At 36.6% G+C, this 22,278-nt stretch overlaps 1 protein-coding gene across 1 annotated transcript; it reads left to right on the forward strand.

The window, feature by feature from the left end:
• The first annotated feature begins 19,661 nt into the window (after nucleotides 1-19,661).
• Nucleotides 19,662-21,607, forward strand: LOC136344235 (torsin-1A-like). Its single transcript, XM_066291481.1, has 5 exons — nucleotides 19,662-20,014; nucleotides 20,361-20,626; nucleotides 20,680-20,983; nucleotides 21,122-21,269; nucleotides 21,325-21,607. Exons 1-5 carry the CDS (start codon nucleotides 19,834-19,836, stop codon nucleotides 21,470-21,472), a joined length of 1,047 nt encoding a protein of 348 aa, XP_066147578.1. The 5' UTR covers nucleotides 19,662-19,833; the 3' UTR covers nucleotides 21,473-21,607.
• The last annotated feature ends 671 nt before the right edge of the window (nucleotides 21,608-22,278 follow it).

Below are 22,278 nucleotides of genomic sequence, written 5' to 3' on the forward strand. Positions count from 1 at the left end.
TCCAAATTGGCCAAAAAACCATTGATAATGAACCCGTTTACATCAGTCAAAAAAATTCGAACAAAAAATCACTGATTGTTGACCTTCCCAGTCGATCGAGAACGGTTTATGTAAATATACAAAAGGCGATTTCTGATTAAAGATGGTCCCCAAAAATTATGAATAATTTCCTGTTTGAACTTCGAAGAGTAACATCACTTTTGCAAAATTTTGCAAAAAATCACTAACAATTTTTATATTTTAGGTGGCTTAAATAAATACAGACACCCATTATGAAAAATGTCATAGTTCACATTGGCTAAAGAAACCTAAAGAAAGATATTTCTCAGCGGTTCTAGAAAGCCATATTGATGGAAAAGAACTCCTCTTAGGTTTGATATCTTTAAACAAGCTTTTGAAAAAATGCATGTTTTGGAAGTTTATTTTTGAAATTTACCTTTTTTGAACAGGTTTTTGCTAAATTTTGTCAGCCTAGATCGCGATTTAGCAAGACCGCAGGGCCGTGGCGCTCAAACAAATATAACATTTTGCTTCTCTCACTGGATACTGGAAGGCAACCAATGCAGGTCTGGACACTATTGCCTAACGTTAAGACTCCGCTATAAGCCATTATATGTATAGGCGAAAAACACTTATTTTAGCTGAGCGATTGAACCTGGGGTTAAAAAGTTTAGCATGTGAATTTTATAGTTTACCCCCCAGGTACTCACCGGTAAGTACCTCAGAGTGATTGAAGGGGCCATAAAGATTTCCACGATTCAATCATCATAGACGCTATTTTTTTTTAGATCTATATAAGGACTCAGTAAGAAAAAAAGAAGAGGTACGTCATTTCGCCTGTGGTACCAGATACGAATTCAGGTAGCGGCAGATGCGGGTTCGGTACGATGGCAGTCACCCGCGGTGAGGTGCAATTTTCGTTATAAGAAAATGCACATAATTACTTAACTACCAGGTTACACGCTCGCTTCCTACCGATTACATTACGAGAAAACTTAATTGTTGGGAATAAGAAGAAAATATATTGGTTTTCTCCAGGGGATCTGATTGCGAGAGGACGTGTGTGTTGGTAGGTACTACATCAATAAGCTGCCTTTAGGTTTTTTCACACACAGACTATTCGATAATTCTAATCCATAACGAAATTTCTCCATAACAGATCGTTTTGCCCTCAAAACAAGCCCTGCATTTAATTGTCTTAGGCCTAAAATATGCATGAGAAAATCAGGCATCTATTGCATTTCCTAATGAATTGATCGCCGAAGGGCCTCGTTTAATATGCGCTTCATCCTTGTATAACGCCTCTGAATATGCCTTCAGGTCTCAAAGAAAATAAACACGTGCCAGTTTACTCACTACTGGCTCTCACACCCGATTAACCTCCCTAATTTGAGATTATGGTGCAGACTCTTAAGGAAATATTGCAAAAAGCATTCTTCAGGTGGTTTGATGACCGAAACCACAGAAATTAATTCGGGATGACTGTGAAACCCCAAATTTTACGCCCCCGTTGTGCACGGTCACAGCCAATCAGCTGCTTAGTTGCATTGTTCATTAATCTTCTGATTAACGCCATTCTTTCCATCAAGATGACCGATAGGGTTCAAGCTGTCTAATTAATTTTAAAGCTTGTTTTACTAAAAAAAAATTTGAAAATTATTTTTTACAATCTCTCGATCCCAAGTAAACGCACTCTTTTATCAAAAGATGTGTGGACGTCTTCGGCCGATGTAAACGGGGTAATTTTTCAGGAATATTGAGAAGATTTTGGAGCAATTTTAAAATGGCTTTGCCCAACATTTTAACCTCAGTAAACGAAATCACTTTTCTAAAATAACTGTTTTTTTTTCATCGATTGGGAGAGTCACATATCAGTCATATTTTCCAACGTTCCTAATGTAAGCGCCTATCAATGTTAGCTGGTTCATTTGAAAAAAATTATATCATTAATGTTTCAAACGCACGTCTTTGACCGATGTAAACCAAGGCCTGTTTATCACTGAACGGACGCAGGTTATTTGTCAAACAGCTTCCGGATGTTTTTGACCGGTGTAAACGGTACCAATGATACTTTGACCCAAGTAAACGCGCTTGAGCTATTCGTGTGACGAATTACAGTGGTCTAAAAAGTGGGACTTTAAGGAAGAATCTCCGACGTAAAGTAGTTTTTTTATTAATTTACCCATGCTGAATGTAAAAATAATAATAACATTTAAATATAAGCTTCAGCTTTGTAGGAAACAAATATCCCATTTTGATGCACAAGTTAATAAATATCATACATTTCTCTACTAATTTGCAGAATTGCGACATAGTTTTTGCGTTGTCCTTTTGTATTCTGATACTGGAACATCTCGATAAGCAGCCCAGAAATAGTCCGCTAACATGAAAACGTTCCATCTGTTGCCCTGTCATCGTTTTTCCATCGTTGCGATGTTTTGATGGAAGCCCTAGGTTCGTCACTAAACGCCCCATGGTTGTCAGGAAAAACGTCCAAACGAGAATGTAAAAAGTGGATTTTCAGGGACATGTTGCAGCCCAGTTCTTGGTATGATGATAACATATTGTTTTACACAGTTCAGTAAAGTTGTCTGCCCTTTTATTTCTTAAGGAGTTTTTTGCCACAAGGCGATAATCGTCCCAAGCTTTTTTTTCTTTACCTTCTAAAATAGAGTCAAAGTTATTATCTTTAAATAAATTTTTCATTTGAAGACCGACGAATATACCTTCCTTGATCTTAGCTTCATTTAATCTTGCAAACTAGCGAAGGTATTCGAAAACATCTCCATTTTTGTTCATTGCCTTTTACGAAATTCTTCATAAGCCCCAGTTTACGGGGGTGCAACGGTGGAGGTGACACTTCCCGTGTGAATTCTAAATAAGTTTTTCTGTGCTGGAATTTCTCTATTCGCAAATCCTCCTACATCGGCCAGCAGCTTTACGAGAGTTTCAGCCCATCGTTACTTCATTAATCATCTGATTTACGCGTTTCTATCCCTCATGGGCGCCGGTAGGGTTTAAGAAAATTACGTTAAGTTAGAATGTAAAATTGGAGCTCTAGGGGACGGGACGCGGCCCCAAATAAATCGTCTCAAAGACAACGTGGGCTAAAAAATTAATTACAAAAGTCACTCGAGTAGCCCCAAGCTCGGACACCGGGATGAGCATCAGGGCAAGTGCAGCTTTTAATTACCCAAATTACTTTTCGCCTTGTTCCTTTTGCTTTTGGGCACCACAGCAGATTAGCAATCTTTTTGTGACTCCTGTGTAGGTTGCTCGCATAATTTATCGCCTCTCGTAGAAATAGTTTCTTGCACATAGGCCGGAAACATCGCTCAAACGATTAGAACCTTAACGTAAGTTTAGCTATCGACAATAGTGTAAAGCTCGTTACCGATTGAATGGAAATCGCCATTATGCCCATAATTAGATGTAATTTAGCCCAGAAAGTGACAGCAGAAGTCCCGCTGTGAGCGGTAATCAAAACGGGCATAATGGGACGCTTCTGACTTGCAAAAACCACACCAGGGCCGTTCGTCTCTCTGCACTTTTGAGTGTGGTATTATTGGTAGTTAAAAACCAGTGGTGGGTACACTATAACCGGACAGTTCGGTGTTGTGCCAGGGACCCACCCGTCGCTAGATCTCCCACAGACTAGTGAGAAAATCCAGCAAACACAAATAAGGAGGAAACGAATGCAAAATTGCTAAATACAGCCTTGCTACGCCAATGGCTATTAGAATATGTTGACTGAGTGCTGCAGAACTTTTCATTTAAGCACCTTTAGTAAAAGCAGAGGCGTGCTGCACGCATTTGAAAGTCAGCGACCAAAAATTAGTGAAAGGAAATATTTGTAAAATTGCCGCATTTGCGATTTTCTCTTTTTCTTTATAGCTCCTTCAGTTTTTGAAATATTAAGTTGAAATTTGTAGAATTTGCAAATCAGGGAGATCAGTTGCGCTTTTTTTGTATCTGGCAGCGTTTTCGCAGAGATAAAAAAAATCTACAGTTAGTAACGAATTCAAGTATTAACAAATAAATTACCATTCACGTACCACGAGAAAATTTGATGCGCAGAAGGGGGGCCCGACCCCAGAAAAGATATCGCCCCCTAGATTTACTCGAAGAATGCTGACGGCTGAGATTCGAGCGAAATACAAATTATCGAAATTTTCTCCTTAATATCTTAAAACTTGTGAGATATGTGACAGGTCAAAAACTTAAAAAGAAGTGTGACACCCTGTATATCTTAAACATTTACAAAACAGGAATTCAGTTTGCTACTTTTCAATTTCTTAAGGCTTAAATGGTTGCCCCACCCCTTTTCCCTATTTTTTCGCGACACCCTGTATCTGCGAGATTTTCTGTAATTTGAAAACGGGCGTTTTAAGAAAATAAAAGTCCAAATTTTTAACTTGGAAGAGTGTCCTTATTGTCTTTATGTCCTAAGCAGTCGATATTATCAATACCCAGGCTTATGCCTGAAATATTCTACTTTATATTCTAAGGTCCACTACATCAAAATACAATCAAATTTATCAAGAAGATAATTTCCATGGGAACCACGAAATTACTCCAATGATCTTTATTGGGTATTATGGAAAAAATGGATACTAAAGAAAAAATTTTTGAATATTTATTTATCCTTTAAAAATAACAAGAATATCTCTAAGCCTTACTGGAAACTAACTAGTGTCGCCAATGAGTTCTGCGCAGTTTAAATCCTAAAAATTGCTCTAAAAGTGGTAAATTGTTCATCTCCGTTTGGCGTGGGTCAGTGTCGTAACATAATGGGGCAAAAGCAGAGAAGTTTTCGCATTTTTTATTTAACTGAAAAACAGTAGCCAAGGAGGGTGCAAAATGAAACGTGTTATTACCATGATCATTGTGTATTAACGAAGTATGAAAGTATGTAAGTTTCTTACGTTACAAGTAATGTTAGGTTCAAGAGATGGAACCTATCAAAGCGAAAAATTACATTGTCCGCTCGTCAATCTACCTAGGCGTGAAAAAAAGTGGTTGATTGCCTCCGGTAAAATGTAATAAAGGCGAAGAATAGGCCGCGATGGAACTTTAAATTAAATTTGTGAGCGATTGTTGGTATTTCAAAATGGACCTCCCATGTTATGACACAAAGAGGCTGCGAGCTCACCAAATCTATTATCTGTTCACCAAGAATTCGATACATTGTGGTATCAGTATCTCGAAAACCGGGAGTCCGTCCATCGTGACTGTCGCCGCTAAAAAAAATTGACCAGAATCCGCATGAAACTCGTCAATAGAGACATAATGCCATGTTTAAAATCAGTCGGATGCTTTCGATTTTTCTTTGGCCATAATTGATCAATAATTATTTCGCTGACAGATAAAACAATGCTCCGAGAAATTCCGCGGGCATTTATAAATAATTTTATATCGCAAAACATCTACGTATTTATTTTATGTTGCCGGACGTGATGTCAATATAGATAATTTCTTAATACTGAAGAGTTTTCGGGGCTAGCTCACACGCATTTCAATCCTCACTTGGAGACAGCTTCTCAGACTCATCAGCGCCTCTAATCAACGAACAATTTATTGCATTCATAACGTGGTTTATGCATTTTATTTTGCATTCCTCTATAATGCAATGCATCGATGAAGATGAATTTTGTTTCAGTAAAACTATCAAAAAATAAATTTTTCGTCTAACAGTCGTGAGAATGAAGTGGAAGAAAGAAAACTCTCCCATTAGGTCATAATTAAGAGCCGCGTCCAATGACTTGATGAGCTGCAAGCTCAAGCTTGGACCACTTAATAAAAATTCTCTTTTGGTAATCGCACCGGACGGCTGGTTTTTCTGCCGTGGAACGTCGAAATCTGTCTCATCCTCAACTTAGTTCGAGATTTCAATTGATATTTTGCTACGTAGAAGCCAGTGCAGTGGATCAGAAATAGAAGAAAAGGTCAAAATACGTTTTTTAATACAAACAAAATTACCTATTAATTTCCTCCATTAATGTAACATTTTTCATTAATGCACGATTTGATTCACCCCAGCTATCCTTGACGCATTCTCGGTATCTCCACTTATAAATTTTTTACCTAGGGTATAATATTCAACACAGGGTCTTCTCATCTAAACAAAAATCGGGTTTACATGAGCAAATCAACTGTAACGGGTTGCAAATTCAAAAAATCGCTACCCCAAAAGAAATTTGGAATACGGCTTTATTAAAGCTCCAATTGCTCGAAAACCCATGAAGATAGCAATAAAAAGGTGTGTTAAGCTCCTCGAGTTCGAAAGATTCATAATATTCAACAATATAGACAACGACACAGGGGCACTTTTTCTTATACTAAAATATTGGGTTTTGGTTCGGTTTAATAGACATTTTCTCTCACTGTGTACTGTAAGCTTCTTTTGCAAAAGCCACCACCTGTAGGTCGATTGTTGAAGCTTGAAAAATGGCAATCTTTTGAGTGGAGGCGTATTCGACATAGGCAACCAAGAACACCTATTTTTAAATATTCTACTTCTGTCATTTCAGATGTCAGTTGAAGAGGCGCAGAGAAGTGGAGAAGTTCTCAAGTTTTTCTCATAATTTAAGTTAAGTAATGGTTAAATAAACAAGGAGGAGCGTGAAGTGCTAGTTAAGAGTCAAAGAAGCAGGCGAGACCACCCTTCCCGAGGGGGAATCGATGCAACAAGACTTAAGCGGCGCTCATCGCTGGCAGGATTTTACTGGTACTATCGCTTAAAAAAAAAGCCCTATCTTTTTTAGGACAATTTGCCCCCTTTTTACTCTTAGTTCACTGTTTTGAGAGTCTCACTGTGAATCGGTGACCCTTCCCAGGTCCTTGCTTTGAAGTCTCAGTGCAGTAGTTTAAAACAACTTGAATTTCCTTTACCGCGTACAGGAGCTAAACAGAAAATTTTCAATTAATAAAAATAATTAATGCTTAATCTTTGCATAAGACCCAGCTTGTGCTAAACGTTGTTAAATAACTTAATAATTAATATATTACCACACAGTGATCAATGGTTCGTGATGTCCGACATGAGGCACTTGAATCAAGTTACGAAAACGACGTGAATGAACAAGTGAATATGACAGGTGCTACCAGTCAACAGCTGTGGGATTTAATAAATTAAGATTTTTTTATTAACCACAGCACAAAAAATTAAACAATCGTTTCAGTTTAATCGACGTTTTAGAACCTAATCAATTTAAAAAACAAATTATTGGATTTTCAATGTAATCTTAATGGCACGGATTGATCCCCGGTATATCTTCGTCCAATTTACATTAATTATCGATCCGAACATCTTTGAAATTAAGATGTTTAGCTCAATTTAAACACTCCATATAAAACGGCTGATATGTTCTTGATTTAAGGTCTTCATGCAATTTCGAAAATTTAAATGAAGCTGAAATTACTCGTTTTGTTTGAGGCATATTTTAGATCTGAATTTGTTCGCTATTTATTTATTTAATGCCTCCTTGAAATTCTGGCAATTCAATCGAAACCGACCTTACAGAGTTTTTGCTAGTTCTCTGTACCTCAATTTTACTCAAAGTCATTTTTGTGTTATTAACTATTTCAACCTGTCGTCGATTTGCTGGGCCTTAATTCTGAAATACATTGAGAACGTATTTCCCAAAACGATTCAAATTAAATCCGATCGAAACCAGCGCAATTAACATGAGAAGATTTATGGGTTTCTTGTAAAATACATCGAAAGGTTTAGGAGTGTTCAGATAGCTACCACACCATTATATGCCCATAATGGGCTGGCCGCCTAATTTATCTAAAATAAATTTGGTCCCCAGGAAAACGTGTTTTTCGTTTTTCGGATGAGTTTCGGTGACAGATCTTTATCTAAATTGAGCTTTTATATGGGCAAGAGTCTCCTTGTTTTTGTGCACAGGACGTCTCGAGACAATTTACCTTTTCACCGCAGTAAAAATTGCCATAGGTCAGGCACTGGCAGATGCCGAATGTGGGGCACGAGGCAAAAAAATTGAGACACTGCAGGTTTATTAGTTTATTAAAATCAAAATTAATACTGCCGATAACACGTGCAGCTGTAACTAAAATTGAATCAGTTAAACGTTACTATATTCTGGAATACTTCTTGCGATAATTAATCTGACATCAGTGGCGTGCCGCAACTACTACAACATTTCACCACGGGAACTCAATTTTTTAATCACCATCAAAGTGAAGGGGACCCGTCTCTGTGTTAAATTTTCCAGCTTTACAAAATCCGGTGCATTGTTGTTAAATAACCCATAAAGGCACCTGCAACATTTCCACTTAATTATTCGCAAATATCAACAGATGTTAATTAGCGGGAATACGTGTTTTAATATCGATCGTCACGGATTTTGCGTGCGATAATTTTTTTTTAGTTAAATGTCAAATCTGCATCTTGCTCCTTTCTGGAACACACCTGACATTGGATTGATATTCAAGATTGTGAGTATTATGTAATGTCTTGCTTTGATTAAGCATTTTCCGCTTATTGCTGAGGGCATTGGGTCTAACAAGAGCTGATTTTACGCTTTTCATGCTTTCTGATGTATTACTACGTTTCGCTGGTTTTTCTCTATTTTTTAGTATCTTAGTGTCTCAAGGTATACATACACTATCGCGGACATGTAGAGCACCTATTTTAAATTCGACATTTTTTCGTTTTAACGACTTCAATTTTATATCATCTATTACATTAATTAATGATTAAAATTTAAAGCAAATATATTAATGTTAAGGTTCGTTTGTTAAATGGTTTTAAAATGTAAAAAAAATATATTTCAAAACATAAGGAACAGAAGTAGAGCAACTAAAACACATCTTATTTTTTCCTTTGCAATTAAACCTTTTATTTAATATCTAGAAGCATATCTCTTATTTTTAATTACTTCCCAAGATCTGTTGTGCAAAGCCTTTAATCATTTTTCGTTCCAGATATTGCGTTCCAAGTATTTTAAACTTTTTTGAACCAATTCGATATATTTGCTGTTTTTTTTTTCAGAAATTCTTCTATCAATTTGATTCCAAAGATTCTCTATGAGGTTCAGATCGGGGCCTCCAGCCGGCCAGATCATCATATCAACATTACATACGATTAATTCCTCTTTAATTAATTTGGAGTTATGTTTCGGGCCGTTCTCCTGTTGAAATGTCTATCGAAGGCTCATATTTTCTTCTGCCCAGGACAGCTGTGATTTTGCAGAACATTTTTATAACCATATCGATATCAATTTCTATTAATAGACCCATAATAAACCCTGTCGAGCATGTTCAAACTATAATACGGCCACCTCCATGTTTAACCGATTTAGTATATTTCGGATTAAACCCTTCATTAATTAGTCTTCTGACTCAACAAATTTCAATCTGATTTGAACAATTTAAATTGACTTTTATTTGAGAAAAAAACCGTTTTCCATTTTTCATATAACCAGTTCATATGCTCTTTCGTAAAGCGCAATTTTGCCTTTTTATTTTTCTTTGAGATGAAAGGCTTCTTTGTCGATTTTCTCCCATACAAACCCGCGCTTCTTAATCTTCGTTTTATTGTACTCATTGATACTGAAATACATGACTCTTGTTATATGCAACTTACATTCTTGAATGAATGCTGGATGGACATTTTAATTCTTCTCTTCATTACTGTATCATTTCTTCGTTGTCAGCTAACTTCGGAAGTTTATCTACGATTCTTCTATTTTTTAAGTTAGAAACCATTTTTGATATTTTCGATGCATTTAAATTCTAATATTTTGCAATTTTACACTGGTTTTCAGTACTTTCAATTCTTTCTAAATTTTTTTTCTTATAACTAAACACCTTGGCATCTTGAAATATTTTTAGTCGCTACTGTGAGGAGCAAAGCTGATACCAAACAATAATTTAAATACACATATGAATATGACGCTAATAAAAAAAAATAATATGAAAAAAGGACAAACAAAATGTATTAAAAATATGTTTGTATGTTTACAGTTTTGGACACGCAATTAATATATTTTATGAATTCTAAAAAAATATTTTTCGGAAACATACTTATTTTAACTTTATAATTAGTTGCTTTACACATAAGCGATAGTGTATAAGTAATATATATATACAGGGTGTTCCGTGAAGAATGCGCCAAAAAGGAATCTGATAATCTAGATATTAAAATAATAAGATTTAACCCAACTTGCCTCATGAAAATGTTATTCGTTTAGGATATACAGGGCGTTAAAGTTAATTTTTGTATTTGAATTTCTTTAAGTAAATCGAGTAGTTTTGAAGATATCTTGTTCAAATTTTGAATCTATGTTTTTTTTAAGACCGGTAAAATGAATATTTCATGAAATTTGGGTTTCGAAAAAGAGGGCGCTAGTTGCAGCCTATAGGGCGCACATTTATGTCCATATTTTTTTACAAATGCAATAATTGTGATTTTAAGAGGTATTTTTGATAGATCTATCATTTCTAAAGATAAAAGGTATACCTCATTTATTTCGCTAATCCAAGCCATTTTCGAAATATGGCGAATTTAAATTTCCATAACGTGTCTAAGTAAGTGCTCGATATTAAGTAAAAACAATTTATTAATAACAATTATTAATTTATTGAAACAGTATATTTTATTTTAGCAAGTGTGAAAAATGTCCACCATTTACTTGAATGCATTTTCGTACTCCTTTTATTAAGTGTTGTCTTATTCTAAATAAATAACCGTCACTATTTTTAATCGCTGTGGCGGCATCCTGGATGCGTTGAAATAATTGGTCATATATATATATATATATGTGTTCGAGAAGGTAGAAACCTTCAAAAGACACCCGGCCTAACAAAGCCGGGTAGTATGGAATTCGAACTTGCATCCGCCTACCCACTAAAATCACCCCCTCTCTTCTTATGGTCCCGGTATCGCCAGATACGTTAAGTAATATATTTAAGTAACATTTGCGTAACTATATATAAGTAAGTAAACTGAATTAAATCTATTAGGTGTATCAGTTTTTTCCTCAGCGTCCTCGAGGAAGAAAATTAGAAGCATCGTGATCTTATGAATGTTTTAAAATATCATTTAGGCAACTAGAAATACATATAACAATTCTTAATTTTTAATATGTCCACTCTATGAAAAAGGGGTGCTACAATGATGACCTTTTTAGGTACCTCTATATGGGGAAACTGATTTACATGTGTATATAATATATACTTATATGTATACAAACTTTTCCGCACTCCTCAATTTTTTATAAATTGTTATTATTACGCCCCTGACTTTGGAGAAACATTTTACCATTCCCTAGCTCTTTTAAGGTATATTCGGGCCCTAAATGTACCCAAATCAGATGCGTCCCAATTTGCCAGTGCCCAGTGTCTTAAGACGATGTGACGAAGTACTAAAAAAAAACGATTATCCGTGTTCATTCCCAATTTCAGGGTATTCAACATAAATTTGTCTTTAATAATTAAGGGAAGTTAGTTCAGGTCAGTTCAAATTATTTCAGAACATAAACGCTTTTCGAGGAAACGTGGAAGCCAGCAAAAAGGCCACCCCTCGCCCCTGAACTAATGCTTCCCTGCCGTACCGAAGGGAGGAATTAGGGCGAAGCGAACATACGGGTTTTTTTAGTGGGTATTGCAGAAGATACCTTTTAAGTTTCACATAACCAGGTCTCACTACATCAGATCAACCACGATCTGGCATACGTAAATTCATTTTTCCCTCACCACTCAGACAAAAAAATTATTTGAGGATAACTGAAGGCAGAAAGACACCGGGAGTGGACGAAAACCTCAATGAACGACCTGAGGGCATGGATAAATGGGAAGTGAGGAGAGACAACTACTTTCTTACGCGGGCCTTGACTGAGCTTGTGATGTTTGGCTCTACTTGCACAGAATAGAAAGGAAAGAACCATCGGACCTGCTGGTTCTACAATGAAAATGACGTCGCACATACCATCTTTCGGTGCGATGAATATCGGTTCGAAAGAGCTACGGCGGCGGAAGCCTGTGGGAGGAAAGCCACGGAGCAGAAGGTGTGAAAGATTATGCTATCGTTTGAAGAGGGGTGGAATAGAGCTGTACGAGGTTGCATCTGAGTCCCGGATACCCGGATCATACTACAGACCGGTACGGTACATACATCAGATCAAACACGACCTGGGATGCGTAAATGCGTGTTTTTGCAACCTGGATATGTAAAAACAAATAAAAAAATTCAATACACATTTTTTTATCCGCACTTTCACGTTGTGACCCCTGGACACCCCCTCTCCTGAATCAGGCTGAAAATCATATGTCAGAACAGGAAAAGGCTCATGTTACGATTTTAAAATGCAAATTCGCACCAAATTTCACCAAGCGAAGTGAAACTCGCCACAGTGGGTAAAAAAAATTGACTATGGAGAGCTTTTACTATTCGGATCTATGGTTTTTGTTAACAAAGAGCAAATCAAATTGTAAACAGTCAAAACAGAATTATATTTTATTGTTATGCGTCACTTTATTGTTCTGACTCACTATTAGGTCTAATTTATTTAAGCCTATCTTACAACTCTTTTACCGCCTAAGTATAACCTTGAAACGAATGCCTACGTAATGTATATCACAGCATACAGGGAGGCGCTCTAACAAATCTCCGTGGCTTCCTTTGGTGCAAACACAAAGTGAATGGATTATAGCTAAGTAGTCAGCTCAGATGTCCCTCTATCGGTTATCAGCACAACATACAAACCCTACGGATACTACTATGCATATATGCATGTATGTAAATAGTCAAAACTTATCATATCGTACTGATGCACAGTCCCAGCCCTATGGTCACTCAACGTCGATCAATCAAGACAGAAAAATTACCGGCTTCAAGTAATGCTAATTCCATCTCCTCGGTTTTATCTCAGCTGTTGTTGGACAGGAATTCTTCCATTGTAGCCTTTTGATACGATAATCGTTAATTTTTCTCTTATCGTTAATAAACGTTTAATTCTCTTTAAATGACCGCTGCTAAAGATCCTCGGACATAGAAGTACCCTATTAAATATCTTTCCCACCAATATGTTAGCTTTAAAAGACACCATTATTGGCCGTATTGAACGGCTGCACAGTGTATTTTCTCACCTTTTTTTTTCAAAAGGGCTGAATAGCAGGTTAATTATTTACCTGGCGAATTAATCGGCCATAATGTCGTCATCGCCGTCGTGTTTCTTACGGAATCGGACCCCTGCCATGTTCTGCAGGAATGAACACAATCTTGTTCTATAAAGAGATCACATTGTATATTATACAATATAACATTCAACGGTATTGTCAGTATATTGAATTACAAAGTTCGGAGCGAAAACGGATCGACATTATTTTGGTTCTCTGATCTAATTGCTTCGTAACTGCGAACCTCCGATACCAACAAAAAAGCCAACCATCATCAATCATCGCATTCCCTCGTAATATTCTCCGCAATATCTTATCAGCGGATCATCGGTAGCGACCAATAAATAGAAAATTTTCATCGCCCACGATCCCTGGGCTCCAGATCTGCCCAGTCATCCGGCCCGATTTAAAAGGTTATTACCAATGGGCAGCTAGCCCGTCATTTTGGCAAGTCACCCATTTGAGGAGGGTGGTACCCGTCGTTTCACAGCTGCTTAGTGTCGGTGCTTAATTTCGATCCACCTTGTCTTATTAGTTTCGATAAATAGTACCAGTCGATGCGAAGGTACTGATACGGATGCTCGAGTTGCCGCAGAAATTCCTCCGGTATGGGTATTCTTGAGCGATTAAGTTATTCCTCTGGGCGTATAATTTAGGACGCAACACATGTAAAGTCGTAAACAAGAGTTTTTGCCCGGATACACGGGCGTAAATCTCGGTCCCAGCAAGTTTCTCTATTGTATTTCCGTGCAGAAGCTGTTTATGAGATGCTTTATGGGCTGCCTCTGGCATTGGCTTATAACTCTCTAAGTTGTAATTTAATATCTCGGTCGGGAGGTTTTGCAACGAATGAGATTTTTAAGCAAAACGAGATAGGTACGTTCCAATACGTGAATAAACTTCAATATGCACAGAAGTGAACCCTTTCCGCTGGGTTAGAACCACGGACGAGTTTGCATATTCCCGATTATCAATCCACATATGAGCGTTTCCGGGCATGTGCAGAGAGCACACGCCCAATCACGACAAATCTTGATAAATACGAATCAAGCGGACAATAGCAAACTGGCCCGAAATTGTTTATTCAATTGCCTTTATTCGGTAATTTCAATCCATGATCCAAACTCTTCCTTACCGTAGAAGCCTCAAAATCGCCCAATTCTTCCTCTAGCATACCAAAGGTGAATCAATTGATTACGATATGGATTTTAATAACTATAATACAAATGACCATCATTCACTGGGACACGTATAATGACCGGTCTGGTACAATTTCAATAGGTACCTACTCACCGAACCCCTACATCGATTAAAAGTAAAAAATGGCTGTCAAAACGTCTGTTAACATTTTTGCTGTCTACAATAATACCCTTTGTGGTGCATATTTACGACTACTCATCAAGTTGTATAAAATGGGTGGTACCATATAACGTTTCACCTATCGTAATAAACTGGATAATATGTGTATTTTCTTCACTTAATGTGAGTACGAGTATTTGAGTGGTTAGTAGAGGATTTAGTCGCCAGCATATACCTAACTATAGATATTGAGCGTATAGGCCCGAGAAGTAAAAACAAAATAACTGTGTGGTAGTTCTCTTTATTGGTGCTTATGGCACCACACAATTAAGAAGCTGAAAATTAAAATAAAACGATTGAATCTTATTGTGATTATCTGGTTTTGATTTAGCATAACACTCGGGTTTATTCTCACTATAATTTGTGACCGTCCGATTTGATTAAAAGCTGCCCTAAAGAGATTAAAAGCGTTTGTCATAGTCTGCAAATTTTGTCACAGTTTTAACTGATTTTAATCACTTTCGAGCGTTGAATTTCCAAGATCGGCCTAAAGAACGAGTAACGCAGGTCAAAGACTTGGGGTCAACGTGGTGGGTCCGAAAAAGCTATTTAAAATAATGACACAGGTCATCTCATGCATTAGCAGATATGAAAATAATATTAGGACAGAGTCAAAAAACCCCAATCACCTGCCCTAAGTTGTCTAGTTCGTGTCTCAGTCCCTATTTAAACAAAAAGGGCTTCGCTTTAACATAGAAATTAAACCCTGACAAAAAATAAACAGCTTTTCATTTGAATATTCAGCACGTGCATGGTTCAGTTATGATTAATTGATTCAAGGATGGCTTAGATATTCGATGATTATGGGTTACTTCGATGGTTGCAGTTAGTATAAGTCTTGAACAGTAAATTCTAGAGAAAATTAGGCGTTTTATTAAGCTGTAGTGGAATTTTATTCTTTTGCCGAGCTTCCTTTTTGCTGTAGCTTTATATCCCTCCGGAGTCCTGTTATTAAGCCCTTATAGGGTTATTTCCACAATTTCAACACTTTAAAGGTGGCTGCCAGAATTTAATGACAAAAAAGATTTTCATGCGAGAACTCCTACGCGGATGTCGGTATCTGCCGACTGAATCCAGGTCCCCTTTGGCTTATCTCATTCCGAGTATCAGGACGAGGATATTATAGTTCGTCTCTATTTAACCCCTGTGATAAACACTGATAGAGATATGATCAGGATGGTGCATAGTGCGATACGCAACAATAAATGGCAGTCCTGTTGCACAGTGGTGGCACTTACAAAATTTGTCTTACAAAATCAGTTGTTAATTACTCTGGGTTGCTTTCAATCATATGTCCCCCTCCCCCATTTCCATGATATGGGCCATTAATTCAAATGAACAAAAAATGCCTAAAGCTGCAACCCGCTGTATGCCATAAACATATACGTTTACAAATTTCGTCTCTTACTTGGGGGAGACCCCTCGATTGCTCAGGTAAGTGGCTTGCGCCTGTAACTTTTTTACAACTTTTTTCTTATTGGACCACGCGGTATTCTTCCGTAGAATAAGGTTTCTTATCTACTAATCACTGTCTATTTTCCTCACAGCACTACGCACGCGCGAACGCAAAATTTACTTTTTTTCCCCATACCAAGGTTTATTTCAAGCCCAAACACCTGTTCCACATTGAGGAACTGCAGCATCGTTATCATCAGCGACTCTCCAATTGCCGTAAATACCAAAATGAAGTGGACGCATCGTTAGGTGACCCCGATGAATAGACACATCTTGCACAAAAGTGCGAGTAACACCTTGTACCTTTTGGAAGGAAACACCCGTTTACCTGTAGGGCTAAACAGAAGGGCCGTCTCGTTTTATTTACTATAAACACCGAATTATGGGGGATGATGTTTCACTACCTGTTGTTGTTCGGGCGATATTTTGTCCGAGAGTCGATTTAACACGAATCCAAAACTCACGCCCTATTAATTTTTACTTATTTTCATCCTCAACTTATTGATATCACCAGTGGCGGAGGGAATTATTAATCATTCTTGCTGCATTTTTTTTTTCCGATTGTAGTTGCTATTAATCCGAATACTGGCAAGTTCGCTAGTAGGAACAGAACTTGCCAGAAATGGACGACCCTATAAGGAAAGCATCTCAGCCAGAAACACATCTAACAGGAACATTTCTTTCTCGTGGTTTGACCCCCGCCACTGACCCGCACTCAGAAAACTGACACCATTAATCCCAAAGGTTTTGACAGGCATTGTCCGAATGCGGTGATCTTCCCTTTGTCTAAAATAAGATAAAGTTCCAATCCTAAAGTTACCGGTGGCTTGTTATAGTTTTAATAACTTTCGAATCAGATGCGTCATCGGACCCTAATATAATATCGCCTTGTTTTTCGTTTTCCAAAAGTGCCAAAGGGGCTGGGGTGGGCGTTTCAGATTCTTGGCCATCGCGGTTGTTAACGAGATCACCTCCTCTGAAGTCTATAAAAACAGACAATGAGATTCATACGTGCAAATATGTTCTTTACGTGTGAGGCGGATTATTCATAACTTTTTTAGGGATCATTGGGGAAGGGGGGGAGGTAGGCTCACACACTTGTAGGGGTGGAACTGTTCACTATTCTCAACTACAACTAACCGATAAAAACATTCGCCCATTACCATGAGTTCGGAGGGACAGACTTGTTAACGTAGTGATCATCTGTGTCCACCACGAAGTTCTCATTTGAACCCATTAGATTTTTTTGTTTCTATTTAGTTTGGTACCACTGGTATACAAATCTACAGAGGATGTAAATATGATCAGACGCAATAACCACATCCTTTTCAAAGTGCGACAAAATTTTGGTCCAGAAAATCTATTAGTGTGACCTGGTATTTAAGTTAATTTTTTTTGTACTTCCTACCATTATTCCCTCGGTTTCCAGGAGAGTGATGGATTGTCACTGTACACCCACAAGTTGTTTGCGTCCGAACCGTTACTCAAGGGTGAATGTTACTCTAAGTAAGTTTTGTCTGAAAACAACGTACAATCCACCCCTAGTGATGTGTAAGATGATATTTCCACAAATTAAAAAAAAAGAATTTATAAGCTTGTTCTCGCAGGCGATCATTTGCAATGTGTCACACTAATCTTCCTGGGGGGTATCCAAAATGGGGCCCCATGACACGTTTTCCTTTAATGATGCAAACATTATGCCTGTACGACGTCTATATGTAAAATGTGAGGGATGCATCTTAATTTGGAAGATTTGTCTCGCTTTTCCATAGTAGGGGAATGTGCAATTTTCCTGATGGGCCCGATAAGCCTTCGGCGCATATGTGATCGTCATCGGTGGCAATAATCAGGGCGCAATTAAAATAATTTCTAGTAGCTCTCCTTGGGTGTACAATTATACGAACGCAGCCAAGGCAAATAAATAAATTATTTGAAAATATATTATACGAGAAGTTTTGCGTGTCACTTGCTGGGAGATTATTACAGTAATCTTATTTTCTGCTCTTGCTATTACACCTGCAGGCCCGTACCCAGTTACCTCAGCACTACTTCGAATTCTACTCGCTATTTCTCATACATATGCCCTATGGCGTAAAAAACCGTATTTCTCTTCTACTAAAAAAAAGTAAAAAACATGACGATTTTATGGGGATTTTAAGAGTGGTCGAACGATCCCATGGCCTAGTGCGGCCCTGGCTGAAAGTTTAGCTACAGGGCGAAACTATTTACCGAGCCAGGACTTTTATGCCGAATGATAATAATACGGTATGAGTACCTGAGTAAGAGGAAACAGCAATACACGAGAAATGATAAATAGTTGCAGAAATACTGGTAGCGGAATTGTTTAAATATCTCCGGTTGAATGGGGGAACTGCTTAGTTCGAGATGAGGTTTGAAAGAACAGCAATTGATGCCTGTTATTGGAAAAAATAGCATTGTTCTGGTAAAGATCTTTTCGATTCGAGATGATTTTGAAAGGAATACAGTCGCGTCCATAAAAATCTAAATAATCAATTATTAGATTAAATAGCATTAAGATCGAGAGAGCAGGTGCTTTAGGTTTAATGGAAATTTATAATTGTTTAGTTAAAGCGTCATGCTAAATGTGTGAAAATTATCAGTAGATCAGTAACATTTGTGGGACACTTATTACAGTAATCTTAATTTCTGCTTCTGGCACTACACCTACACAAGCTCGTACCCAATTGCCTTAAGACTACTTAAATTTGGACTAGCTATTTTTCATACACATGCTATTTACCGTAATAAATTATATTTCTCTTCTCTCAAGGAATAGTGGTAATTTTATAAAGGTTTTTAGGGGAGTATAAAGATCTTCTCGCCTAGTGCGGTCCTGTTTGAAAGTTTACCTACAGGGCGAAACTATTTAGCGAGTCGGAATTGCATGCCGAATGATAATAATAAGGTATTACTACACGAGTAAAAGAACAGAACAATACACGAGAATTGAGAAGTAGTTTCAGAAAATTCTGTTCGCGGAATTTTTCGAGGGTCTTCGGTTGAATGAAGGAACTGCTTAGCTCGAGATGGGGATTGAACGACAAACAGTTGTGACCTGCTAATAGGATAGTGAATTGGTTTAGATATTTTTGCCCGAAAGTGGCGGAATCCCCAAAGCCATACGTTGGTGCCCAGAATATCTTAAATCATCATTTTCTAATCCAAATAGCATTAACATTGATGGAGCAGGTGCTCCTGTTTGATGGAAATCAACACTTCTATAACTAAAATGTTATGCTAAATTTGTGCAAATTATCAGTGGATCATTGAACTATAATAGAGGGACAGGTGTGTGGGAAGGAGCGATCTTACTTTCTACGAAACAATAATCTACGTAATTATTTTATAATAAAGGATAAAAGTTAAAATGAATTTGCCCTAATGCTCAAAAATTTGCATAGAGTCAGGAATAAAATTTAAATAAGAACCCACATTACTGTTCGTATTTCACATACGCATTTCAGGATCAATTACTATATTTACCATATCCTAATATTCAGTTTCCAGAGATTTTCAAGTTGGTGGCAAAAATTCATGTTAGTAGCGACATCTAGAGGGCTATATCCTAATTGCACACCTGCATTAATAAAGAAACCTGCGGTGGCAAAATTGGAAATATATTGCTACATGCTCATAGAATGGTTTGACGTTTGGCATAGGTACAATTTTGTGAGGTTATAATATTATGTTTTTGCTAACGGATATATATTAAAAACTTCTTTTAAGTAGTAATTTCCGAAAATGGAAAGAACTCTAATTACATATATTAAGATCTTCTCAAGATATACAAATGATAAGAAGTGTAATAATTGATAGCCTTTTGAAGGTTTTTTTTAAGATTAAAAATCCATAATGCGAATGCTAAAAATTTTTCCTGCCTCTGTTGTGATATTTTACATTATACACAGTGTTTCGACATGGAATATGTGGCAGTTCAAGCTCCCAAAAATAAATCTAAAGAGAGACAGTTACAATCCATGGTGTTACATTAATGAGTGCTGCAACAAAGATTGGATTAATTTTAAGAGAGCCCGTAAGTTTCTGAACCAGAATCACTTAGATGGTATAACTTTTATTACAATGTAATAATTATATGGATCACTTGATTCTTCTTCTTCGCAATAAATGAGATATTGTATATAATAGCATCACACTTGAAATATCCTGCATCAAAGTATTGTTGAAATCAAAGAATTTCAAATAACACAAAACCAGTAATGGTCTGACCCTCGACTCTGTGTTTACTGCAAAGTGGTATGTTGCTCTACATCAGAGTGTAATCTCTTCCATTAATCTTTGGGATTACTGGAAATTACTTAATTTTAAATTATTGTTATTGAAATTGTTTTTTTATTCTCTACACAACTATGTCCTTCAAGGGCTTCAAGGCAACCTCACCAAATATCTATTTGGTCAACCCTTTGTTGATGCTGCAGTAAATGCCTTGGCTGCCCACTACAATCCATATTTTCCCTCCAGCAAAGCATTAACTCTTAGCTTCCATGGAATGACTGGAGTTGGCAAAAATTTTGTCTCCAAGTTTATAGTAGACAGCATATACAGGAAAGGTTTTAAAAGCAAATATGTACATCAATTCATTGGACGAATGCATTTTTCTGAACAAAAAGATGTTAAACAGAATAAGGTATGGCAATTTAACATAAACTTATATATAAGATTTTACAATTTTATCTCCAGGAACTCTTGCATGGATGGCTAAAGGGAAACATAAGTGACTGCCCACAGCAACTTATCATATTTGATGAAGTGGATAAAATGGTTCCAGATATTTTAAATAGTATAAAACCTATAATAGACAATAGAGATGATGTAGAAGGGGTAGATTACTCTAAAGCAATATTCATTTTTTTGTCAAACACGGGGGCACATATTATTAATGAACATTATCATGATTTATATTTTAAAGAAGGAAAAGCTCGGGAGGAAATGAAAATATCAGATTTTGAAACTTTCATTGAGAAAGTGGCATTTAATGAGCAAGGTTAGTTTAACAAGAGGTATTTTATTAATGTGGCCAGAAGAATATTGTCCCCATTAGGAGGGAAGTTTGATTTTATATCAAGTATGTTACAGAATTTCTATTCATGGTTTTTGTAATATTTTATTGTTTTTTTTTTAGGTGGATTCGAAAACTGTGACTTGATAAATCATAATTTAATTGATCACTATATTCCATTCCTACCTTTGGAAGAGAAACATGTGATTAAGTGTATAAAGAATGAATTCATGCTTTGGAGCGTTGCAAACCCAGCCCAAGAACATGTAGAGTAAGTAGTAAATAAAAGCAATTTACTCCCTTATTTCATTTATTTATTTTTATAGAGAAATATTACAAGACATCCAATGGGGACCTGAAGAAACTAAAATATTTTCCAAAACTGGCTGTCGACGACTGGGACAAAAAGTAGCCACTCTGGTTGATAAACACTATAGGCATATTGCGTTTGATAATGAAAAAAACGAACTATAGGGCTAGTAGGTACTTAAAAATGTAATTCACAAAGTTGCCTACAAGCATAACTTTTTACTATTTCTTTTATTGATGCATTTTCATAATTATATAATATTCTGTTTATTGTGTAAATATAATAAGGAAAATGTCTAATTGACTTTTTTTGTTGCAAAATATCTGCAAAGAGACATAATAATTTCATTTCTTGTTTAAGAAATTCCAACTATTATCATTATTGTTCATATCGTATTTTATTGTTACATTAATTTTTATAATAACAGAAAAACGATTAATTTGTTCACTTGGTTTTAAGAAACAGATCGGTATTTTCAACTACGATACGAACAGAGTTGCTACGAGTATAATTATTGTACAAACAATTCACTAGGATCGTGTTAAGTAAGAATTTGTTACGAAATTTGAGAAGATATTAGTGATAGAGATTTGTCCTACAAGTTTTGCAATCTAAGAGATTCCTGGAATAACAGTTCTATCTTAGTATTTAAGGGGAATATAAAACTGATTTCGGAGCGTTGATTGTAGCTGAAATAATAATTCAATTATACCTTCCAAAATTAGTAGGTTTGCTATAATAATCAATGGAAATTTCCGGCTGATATTTTCCGTAAAAAATTCCCCCCTGAAATGTCAGGAAACGGAACACAGTTATCTAATTTTTCCATTGTGAAAGTCAACATTTTTTTCTTGTAAGCTGCATAAAAATTATTACGTTTACCTCGAAAATTCTCACAATTTTGCCTATAAATAAATACAAACAAGTAATGGCGAAAGGGGATAAAAGGTTCTTTAATAATCCGGATGAA

The sequence above is a fragment of the Euwallacea fornicatus genome, chromosome 16, assembly GCF_040115645.1.
Source record: "Euwallacea fornicatus isolate EFF26 chromosome 16, ASM4011564v1, whole genome shotgun sequence".
Classification (NCBI taxonomy): Eukaryota; Metazoa; Arthropoda; class Insecta; order Coleoptera; family Curculionidae; genus Euwallacea; species Euwallacea fornicatus.

Bases quoted from the DNA above. Each gene is read 5' to 3' on its own strand.
- LOC136344235 (XM_066291481.1), top strand. From the start codon at position 19,834: ATGCGAATGCTAAAAATTTTTCCTGCCTCTGTTGTGATATTTTACATT. The intron at 20,627-20,679 runs GTATGGCAATTT...TTTTATCTCCAG, and splicing joins AAGATGTTAAACAGAATAAG to GAACTCTTGCATGGATGGCT. The intron at 20,984-21,121 runs GTTAGTTTAACA...TTTTTTTTTTAG, and splicing joins AGTGGCATTTAATGAGCAAG to GTGGATTCGAAAACTGTGAC.